General features: G+C 48.1%; 1 protein-coding gene across 1 annotated transcript in view; it reads left to right on the top strand.

Moving 5' to 3' along the window:
* Window positions 1-3,118: 3,118 nt before the first annotated feature.
* The window catches only part of FKBP9 (FK506 binding protein 9, 63 kDa), an 11,264-nt gene continuing 4,237 nt past the window's right edge, over window positions 3,119-10,145 (top strand). Inside the window, exons 1-6 of the mRNA XM_010143167.1 lie at window positions 3,119-3,260; window positions 3,751-3,940; window positions 4,623-4,768; window positions 5,590-5,779; window positions 7,967-8,112; window positions 9,050-9,236. Of these exons, the coding sequence (XP_010141469.1) occupies window positions 3,173-3,260; window positions 3,751-3,940; window positions 4,623-4,768; window positions 5,590-5,779; window positions 7,967-8,112; window positions 9,050-9,236 (947 nt within the window). The 5' untranslated portion in view covers window positions 3,119-3,172. The remainder of the gene's footprint in view (window positions 3,261-3,750; window positions 3,941-4,622; window positions 4,769-5,589; window positions 5,780-7,966; window positions 8,113-9,049; window positions 9,237-10,145) is intronic.

Below are 10,145 nucleotides of genomic sequence, written 5' to 3'. Positions count from 1 at the left end.
GGCTGGGCAGGGTCGCACAAGGGAGAACGCAGGACGTACGTGGCCACCGTGGGAGCAAACACCAGTTTTTTGTTCAGGCCACCATGGGAAGATGTCTGAAACGCGCAAGGGCAGAGAGCTGGGGTGTGACTCCTGGGTGAGACCGCTGCGGTGGCTGGGTCCGGTTCGCGGTAGTCTGCATGCCCTGATGGGTCCCCACCACGTTCTTCGAGCTGCTCCAGGGGAGGAGACCGTGAGGGTAGTCGGTTATCCTGGTGAACAGGAGCGGGTGTGGAATCGCGGTCTCTCACAGTACTTGGTGAATTCCTCTCTATTTCCTTCTGTGCCTTTCCTGTGTCTTCTCCAGGCTCAAACCTATTTGAACGCAACCCTTTCTGAATCCCCAGCGTTGCCAGAAATACGAGAGTTAGCAGGCTCTGTGCTTACACAGACGTTTGTGGACATGTTACCACGAATAAATGTGACCTGTGTCCAGTGCAGTGCCTGGCCGCTTTCCTGCAGTTATTTTGGGGTCAGAAAGCCTAAATAGTGGGATCAGGAGGCTGGGGAGGATGCTGATGCTGCCGACAGCTTACTTGTTTTTTCTCACTTCATTCATCGCCACTGATCAAAGTATTGCTCGGAAAGAAAAAACAAAATGTATTTTCAGTAATCCTGGTAATCTTCCTTGTGCTTGGAGGAAAATCTACAGCCTTAGGGAAGTAAGTGTCCTTCAGAGAGAACTCAGCACTTCCTCTGGAGCCGCCCGTGCTTTGGTGAGCCAGCGGTGCCACTTCACCAAGCGCTTCTCCGGATGAAGCGCGGGGTGCGGTAGCTGGCGTTGGTGCCATTTCAGTGAGAAGGTGCGGCAAGGACAGGGACTTCGCTGGCAACCGACAGCCTCGGAAAATAAGTCTGAGCTGCAGATGTGAGGAGGCGGAAAGGCAGCATCTCCACGGCTTGTTTGACAAATATGTGACAGTTGGCAAACCGGCCGTGTGTTCAGAAATGTGTTTCTGATGTCTGCAGCCACGTACGGACACGTACCAGCAATTTTCCGCGCTGAGGCAGGGCACCCAGAGGGGCTTCCCAGGTGTTGGCTCTTGTTTCATTCCAAGCTCCTTCTCATTTGGCTCTGCGTTACTAGGGGCAGGAACAGGCTGTGCAGAACCGTACAGGATTATCTCCTTGGCTCCTCTAAATTTCAGTAAATAAATAGTAACAGCGATTGTCTCGTCTCACTTCAGTGTTTGTGTGGCCGCCTTCGTTCCAGAAGCGGGCAGAAAGTCAGGGTTCTTCAGCTGGTGGTTTCTGGTCTAGATGGCAGCTCGCGTCGACAGACGCAGTTTTGTTGCTCACTCTGTGGCTGATCACGTCAAGACAATGGAATGGCCATGAAGTGACTTGCATTTTTAACTCTGGATTTAATTGTCTACTTAATTTGGTAACTTCCCCTTAAAGGAACCGATTTTGTGTAGTTCTGGGGAACCGGCAAAGTCAGTCCTGCAGAGCTGTGTGATCTGTTCACCGCTTTGTTCCAGCCTCTGCTTACTGTCGATGTGTTCTTAATTGTAGCTTTATTTTTGGCAAAGAAAAAAGCTCTTCTGTTTACAGTCCGACCTGGAGGCATTGCCAAGTTTTGTCAATTGCTACAAAATACCATTTTTGGGGTTTCTTAGAACCTGTTATCAATCTTAACATCTTAATTACGTTTTTGTGTGTATAATAGAATTTGTCAGGAGCTAATTGAAATATTTTCCATCCTTGCCCGGGAGTAGGAATATTTGTGTGACCGAAAGTGAATGCTCTGCATAGAGGGTTGTCTGTTATAAGGGAAACGTTTGCCAGAAAAAAAGGGATGGAGCAAACAGAGGGATCCCTCAGTAAAATGTTTGAGGGATTGGAGGCTCTGGGGCTGTTGGAGGCTCAGTGTGTTGTGGAAGTGATGTGTACAGCCTTTGAAGGAAAGTTTGACATCATTTCCCCAGCGATATCTCGCTACTGGCTGCCGTCCAGAATAGTTTAGCAGGCAAAGAGGAGCAAGCTTTTTTTTCCACTTATTTTTTCCAGGGCTGCCTTTTATTTGGAAAAAAAAATCCTTTAAATTAGAAAAGGAATTTGAGAAAATGAAAGCAGCAAAAGCTTAAAAAACCCATGAAACTTATGGATGAAACTTAAGCATGAAACTTACTCTTCTTGCTAATGTTTATACATCGCTTCAAAAAATCAAAGAGCAGCAGTAATTCAGGCACATTACAATGGGGTCATTGTGGGTTTAAGGTGGTCAAACCAACCAGGTGGGCTCGGTCCTCTCTGGAAAACTTTAAATCATTTAAATTTGTCATCTCTTTTACCTTCCAAGTGCTGATGTATTATCTCAGCAGAGGATTGTTCAGCTGGCTATCTTGATTCTCAGTCTGGAAACTCACTGCTTACAGCACATCTATAGTTTTTGCTATTTAAGTCTTAACGATGTGAGAGCTGGGAATTGTGGAGGAGAAAATAAGTGACCAGCTGGAGAAAACAGTCAGCTGGCAAATCTCACAACTGTTACTCCAAAAGGCATCTCTTCCCCTTGCCTCTTCTCCCACGCAGCGTCCCCAGCCGTGATGTCTGACGTTGTAAAGCTTATTGATCCAACAAAATATTTTTGTGGTGTTACTCACCGCAATCAATATGCTGACTCACCCTTTCACATCTTGTGATAGCACTGAATTTTCTCTCTCGTTGATGATTTTCTGGTGGTGCTTATAGTGTTAGAGGCTCAATTAGCCGTTTGTGGTTAGGGGATTTGGGTGCCCGCGGTATACGTACATGGCACGCTGCTGGAATGCATTTCAGCTAGATGGTGAGCAGCGAACAGAAGGAGAGCTGGGATGAGCTCACAAACACTTGGGTGTTCCCGCCTTCCTTAGCAGCTTGTGGTAAAGCTACGCTAACAGGTGTCAAGGGTCGAGGGACTGATTTACCTCAATTTACCTTAATGGAATCCCTCTGTCCTGATAGGAAGGGATTTAATAGGGAAAGGAAGAAATTCACACCTCGGGAGACAAGAAAGGGTTAAATGTCAAAAAACCCCAGTGGAGTGGTGGGTAAATGAACCACTAACGTTTTCTCCTGCTTTTCCCCCTTTAGCTATGACAGGGGCTCCACATTCAACGTGTTTGTGGGCAAAGGTCAACTTATTGCTGGGATGGACAAAGCTCTGGTGGGCATGTGCGTGAACGAGCGGCGCTTCGTGAAGATCCCCCCCAGGCTCGCCTACGGAAGCGAAGGCGTCTGTAAGTGCCGCAGCGGCTCGCCAAGAGCTGCTTGTGCCAGTGCTTCAGAGCGGGTAGAAAGCGGAGTCGCAGAAGAGAAGGGCAGAAGCTGCAAGTCGTGGGTTTCAGAGAGGTTCTCCTTCAGCAAACCCACCTTGCTAGTAAAGTTAACTCGTTATTTACACCTGCCTTGCTGTTCAGTGCTTACTGCGGTTTGGTGTTGCTGTGCTGCACAAGGTCTCGTCAGTGCCCAGAGCAGCTTCGCTCTGCGGTCTCAGAGGCGACAAATACTACATGAGGAGCAGCTTGCCTGAGGGACAGGTTTGATTACAGATTCCCCACCCTTAAGTAGCTGCAACAGGGACAAGGGAGCAGGGGGTTATAGGGATAAAAAAGAGTAAAATGTGTGGTTTGGATTTTTCTGGGGGGTTACGTGTGGTTTGGTTCCCTTTTCCCTGATGCCCAGTAGCAAAAGGGAAATAAAACTGGTTGTGGTGTTTTGCTTTTGCAGCTGGTGTGATCCCCCCCAATGCTGTGCTCCATTTCGATGTGCTTCTGATCGATCTCTGGAACTCGGAGGATGAAGTGCAGGTTCAGACTTACTTCAAACCGGAGAAGTGTTCTCGGACAGTGCAGGTGTCTGACTTCGTACGATACCATTACAACGGAACGTTCTTAGACGGGACCCTGTTTGATTCAAGGTACGGGTGGATTGTGAGTCTGTGTCTTTTAATAGGTCGCTGATGTCCCTTTAAGCCATCACTTCCTCCCCCTTCACTGGTGGAACAATTAACGGTAATTGTCCAGAAAGGCAAGAAGTGAAAGCCAGCGTGGTGGAAGTGTCAGTAATTTATTCAGGGGTTATGGGGCAGCAGGACTGACTCGAACCAGTAATGCAGGATGTTGTTTCTGCGTATCACCAGCCCGGAGCCTTTCTGTTTCACAGTTCCGTTGCCTGTATCTACGTTACTATTCCTTGCAGTCGCTGCTAGTTTTTAGAACCCCTGCAGCACAGCTATTGAAGTTAGATCCGAGCTTTATGACCTCGAGCCGAGTTCGTGACGAAACTGAGCTACTGATACTTTCATACGGAGATTTTAAGTTTACTTCATTAAAGTTTGGTGGAAAAAGATGCTTCAGTAACAGCTGTCATTATGTTTGTGAGCCACTTAAGTCCTTTGTTAGGTTTCCAAAATACCCTTGATAAGGTATTATCAAATAAAAAATAAATCAAAGAGCAATGTTTTTTGGAGCAGCAAGCTGTGAGTTGTATTGTGCAAAGCGTGTGGCTTTTGGAGATTATCATTGTTCTTTCCTGTGGCTGGCTGACATTTGCTTGCGGGGTTTTTTCTCCTGGGTTTTTGATTGTTTGTTTGTTTTTAGCCATAATCGGATGCGAACTTACGATACCTACGTGGGAATTGGCTGGCTGATTCCTGGTATGGACCAGGGTCTCCTGGGAATGTGTGTCGGAGAGAAGCGCATTATCACGATACCACCTTTCCTGGCCTATGGAGAAGAAGGAGATGGTAAAATGTGGTTTTAGTTCAGGTTTTGTTTTGGTTTGGGTTTTTTTGTGCCCTAGTAATAGCTAGACGGTGGATTAATTGTCCTGTGAGACTGTATGCAGCCTGCAGACCATCCACAGAGGTCCCCATGTTAAAGGAGGGGGCACTTAGTTTGGGACTTTTCCTTGACTTCTTTCAGTGCCCTAGCGTTTAAGGATGTGTCTGTGGTGTGCAAGGTTTCGCACCCCTTCCATGACTTCATTTCCAGTTGCTGTGACAGCCACCTCCGTGGGTAACAAAACTCTGTGCAGTTACGTTTTAAAATTTTGCCAAGGTCTGGAGCTCAGTGATTCCCCATCAGAGCGACCCACGCTATCATTTGTGTGCTGATGGAGAGGTGCTTTTTCACCGAGACACTCAATTCACCCTTCTTCAGCTTCCATCCTGAGGTCTCCTGTTTTGATACTGGCTGGAGAGGAAGAGCAGATGTACCAAATTTGTATTCTCGCAGTTATTCTGTGCACGTTCATGAAGTGTGTTGGAAATACCGGTAGCCTCAACGATGGAGCTGGTGTCTGTTGACTAAGGGGGTGTTGCTGATGAGGCTGTTTTCAGTGAGGCAGTACCATCCCGACAGGAGCAGAATGAAATCGCTGAGTCGGAGAGTTGAGTGACAACATGAAACCAAAAAAGACTGACTAGAAGCAGATGACGCTGATTTATTCTGGGAGGGGAGGTGCTCGATATTCGGCAGGAGATTCCTTTTCTTCAGCGAACATGTTTAAGCTCCCTCTAGAACACCTGCTGTTTCTTACCAGTTTTCTGCTCTAACACTTCTGTAGGTAAGGATATCCCTGGCCAAGCTTCCCTCGTCTTTGATGTGGTTCTGCTGGATCTCCATAACCCCAAAGATGGTATCGCTATTGAGAACCAGCAGGTGCCGGAATCCTGTGAGCGGAGAAGCCAGGCAGGAGACTTCCTCCGATACCATTACAACGGCACGCTTCTGGATGGCACGTTGTTTGATTCCAGGTGACCAAACCGTTCAGCCCTACAGATCCTGTCTCCGGTTTGACTCATCCATCTTGTCCGTAATACTCCCAAATACAACTCCGTGCTTTTCCCTCCTTTTTGAAATTTTTGCGTGGAGTTGGAGTCTTCACTTCTTCATAAACTCCTAGGAAACTGCAGTGTGGGAAGGCAGAGCGAGCCCTGTTTCGTGTTGTGGCGGTGTCACAGACGCCATCTAGGGGTGGTGATCCACCGGGTGAAGCTGTACGTGCTTCAGGCACGGAGCCTACATCTGCCCTGAAGAGAGAGAAAATAAAATAAATGTGATTCCCATTTTATGTCCCGAGAATTGAGAGCCCGTGTGCTAGTGGCTAGTTGGAGATTAAGCTCAAGACTGTCTTTCTGTTTTTACTTGAACACTGTTTGCATTTTGAAGGCAAATGTCCTTCAAGAGTGAATTCGGCAACAGGGTTTCTGTGATAAAGGGAGAGGGATTGCTGTCCTGTCACACGCAAAGCTCCCTGGGCACGTGTGCCTCATCTACAGAGGTACCTGGTGAATAACTCCCTTGTAGCTTCCTGTCACTCCTGTTTGCTCCTTAACGAGCAGTGCTTTACTTTCCCACACCAGCTTTCAGATCAGCTGGTACAAGTAGCTTTTAAAAAGAGTTGAAAAAGAGCCGCTGTAAAATGTTTTACGAAATCAGCTCATGGAAAAACGTTTAGTACTACTACAGCTGCTGCAAGCTGACGAGCAGCATCAGCTGTGTCGTGTGCTGTGGGTGCTGCTTCCCGTGAGGAGGAGCAGGGAATGGAGTCGAAGTGCTGTAAGGTTCAGAATCAGCCTGGGCCTCCCCATTCAGCTGCGCAGCCTGGTGGGAGGACAGAAAGCAGGAGACCCGCATCAGCAGCCCTTCACAGCCCCAAGCACTCCTTAACTTACAGCTCGTGAAAACTTGTCCGTTATGAACTTAAGGCTTATCCACCGTGCACCTGCCCAGAGTCTCTCTTTTTCGATACTAATGAGCATTGTCTGTAGTAATGAAGCAATGTTTGGAATTGGCTGTAGTATTTGTGTGAGGGCTGCTGTCAAGAAACAGTAACAGGTGCTTTAGAGGACAGCAGCCTCTGGATCACTCTACAGTGCTGACAGTTGTTAGAGGGGTTGATGGTTGGAGCGTCGTATCCCAGCTTCCCGCAGGGTTCACAAGGCCTAAACCTGACAAGTGTTTGTGAAGACACAGAGCAGCTATCGACAGTTACTGAAAACCTTGGACTTGTCCAGGAAAAAAAGTTATCGCTGCTCCGGGGAGCATGCCAAAAGCACTGCGAATGGCTGCGGTCAGGAGCTCCCGTAATCTTTCCCTTTGTGTTTGTTTTCCTCTGCAATATTCAGCTGCGGAATTGCCCCTGGGCAGCTCAGCCAGGGCTGCCTGAACCCCTGAATTACGTCAGGGTCTGTACTGGGCTTGCTCTTGCCCAGAGTTACCTTGTAAAGATAAATTAAGACCTTCTTCCATCCCTGGGGTCATGCCTCACGTAGCGTGCCTTGAAGAAGGGCAGAAGACAGACGCATCCTTGTGGTAAACAGCTTTTCTTGTTGTAGACTCGTGTCATTAGGTGTTGAAGCAGATCCTTGAACCTATGTGGAAGTGGTTGGCGTGGTTTGGAAGGGGGGATGGTCTTGGCAGGTTTTGTTGTCATGACTCATCGGAATGCTGTGCATCCCAGGAGAACCCGTTTCTCCCACCTCCTCCCTGTAGTAGTTGAACTGCATAGCTGTGGTTGCTGTGGGCGTCGCGTGAAAATGAATGTGAACTGCATCTACTTGATAAACGCTTGTTAGGGCAGAGGAAAATTTAGAGGAGAAAACTGCTTTTTTTCTTTTCAGTGACTTAGCAAACCATGTTTTCTGTTTAGCCTAAAATACACTTCTAAGTGAGATTTTCTTCCAAGGTAGCAGAAACTCGTTTGCAAATCAGCTGCTCCCCAGCCTGGGTCCCGGTACGGGTTAATAAATGGTGTCTGCATCGCTGACTGGTGCAAGGTGGTGGCCCAGGTTCGTTGAACGAGGTGGTTGCATTGTTGCCGCTAGTTACCGGTGGTGTGTTTGACCTTAACTGGTGTGAGGTTGTGTTGCAGACCAATTGCAGTGTTCTGCGTTCTCCTGAGTACGCTTGACGCTGCTTAAATGCAAATATTTCCACAGCTATTCACGAAACCGTACGTACGACACCTACGTCGGGAAGGGTTACGTGATCGCTGGGATGGATGAAGGTTTGCTAGGTGTGTGCACTGGTGAAAAAAGAAGAATAATCATCCCCCCTCATCTTGGATATGGAGAAGAAGGAAGAGGTGAGCTTGACTTTTCATTCGAGTCTTCCTTCATTAAGGCATTTCCTTTATTGTTCAGCGCATCTGTGTGTAGTTCTGGTTTTTTGGCATTCGAAAGGCTTATGAATTAGTTCGTTATTTTGTGTGCGAGCAACTGACAGGATTACACCCAGAATCTGCAAAATTATTTTAATTAATTAAGTAGGCAGGACAATAAGAGTGCGGAACAATCCCCCATGTTATCGGTGACCCGAAATGATTTGGATAATTAGTGTTTCAGGCAGGCTGGTACTCGGTGACCTGAACTCGTTTGGATAATCAGTGTTTCAGACAGGCTGGTGCTTGGATGCCAGAGCTCTGCAGCGTGAGATCGTCCTTCCTGTGTGTCTTAACAAGCTCTCTGTGCTGAAGGAATTCATCGTGTCGTTGCGTGCTCTTGGTTTGGGAGTTAGACTCCTCGGCCGACAAAGCCCGTTCCCGGGGCTGGACGTGCCTGTCAGCCCTGGTAACGCAGTTGCCCCGTATCTGGGGCAGGGGGCGAGGAGCTGCTCGCTGTCAGGACAGTTTAAGGACACTTTTAGACATAGTGGCGTTCCTTGGAGCACGAGAAGTCCTATGGGAGTTTGGAGGATCAATGATGAATTGGTTCATGAAACACAAGTTGGTTATTTAGGTTGGTCACAGGAAATACGTGGTTAGTGCTTTGTTTCAGCATAATTTTCAAATTCAGGACAATGGGGATTTTCTCCTTCAGTGCGTGTTTAGTGCGTTCCCACTGGTTCGCTTTCCCACGTGGGACGCAGCTCGCAGCTGTTGCACCCAGAGGAGGTGTAGTCCTCTCCCTCTGAACGGCACAGTGGGGGTACCTATTCCTACGGGGTGCGATGCCTGGCCACCACAAGCCTGTTTGGGTACCATTTCCTTCTCCATTTGCCTAAATAATTTGCTTCCTATTTAGGAAAGATCCCAGGATCTGCCGTGCTGGTCTTTGACATCCACGTGGTCGACTTCCACAACCCCTCCGATTCGGTCAGCATTACGGTTAACTACAAACCTGCCAACTGCACCGTCCTGAGTAAGAAGGGAGATTACCTGAAGTATCACTACAATGCCTCGCTGCTGGATGGCACTTTGCTGGACTCGACGTAAGTGGATCAGCTGGTGAAGAAAACATCCCTGGCGGCGGTGAAAGCAGAATGAATTCCCTGCAAAGCGGGCTGGCAGGGAACAAAAAATTTTTAAGTAAAAAATTGAGTATTTATGTAGAATGTATTTTTCTTTTTATGTCTGCCTGCTTGATATATATAGGAGGAGGAAAAGAAAACCTGTCATGGCATAATGAGGGAACTGGGAACCGAGAGGCTGTAGGAGTGTGTTGGAAGAGAACACAAACACCGCAGGTGGAGTGGTGAACTCTGCTCAGACGGGCTCATTCGGGCGCCTGGGCCGGTCGTACTGGAATGAGACAGGGCTCGGCATGAGAGAGCTGTCCGAGTTCGTTCGGTTTCTTGGGTAGGGTTTGCACGCTGCGCTGATTCACTGCTCCCGGGAGAGGTCTGCAGGGCTGCTTGGTGGAGTCTTGGTAGAGCTGTCACGAGTGTGATTTATAGCAGACGGTCGCCCGTCGTGTCTGTACCCACATGGGTGCTGGTTTTCCTGTGGAGGAAGCTGTCAGAGGCTTGACCATGGCTGTGATGATAATGTTGCTCTTCCTCCTTCCTGTTGACAGGAGGTTGATGAGGGAAGCAAGAGAATGCTCCAGCTGGTCTCGTGTAGAACTCAGGTCAGCCCATCGCGCTGTGGCGGCAGCTGCAGGAATTCTTCTGCGAGCTTTTCTTCTGCCTTCATCTTTTGTATAGCGCAAGTCATCTAAACAATATTTTATTTTTGGAAGGGAAGTTGGGGAAAGCTATTTATAAACGGGTTGTAATTAACAGAGGAAGCAGCTCGTGGTTCTCACAGCGTACACAATGGCTTGCAGAGCGGAAAAGCTGGATTACAGCGAAGCAGATGATGTGATGCTGGCTGCAAAGAACGCGGTTGGATTCAAAAAA

The sequence above is a fragment of the Buceros rhinoceros genome, unplaced genomic scaffold (genome assembly GCF_000710305.1).
Source record: "Buceros rhinoceros silvestris isolate BGI_N320 unplaced genomic scaffold, ASM71030v1 scaffold6569, whole genome shotgun sequence".
Taxonomy (NCBI): domain Eukaryota; kingdom Metazoa; phylum Chordata; class Aves; order Bucerotiformes; family Bucerotidae; genus Buceros; species Buceros rhinoceros.
The sequence above is the reverse complement of the archived record's forward strand: the minus strand, read 5'-3'. Positions and strand labels throughout refer to the sequence as shown.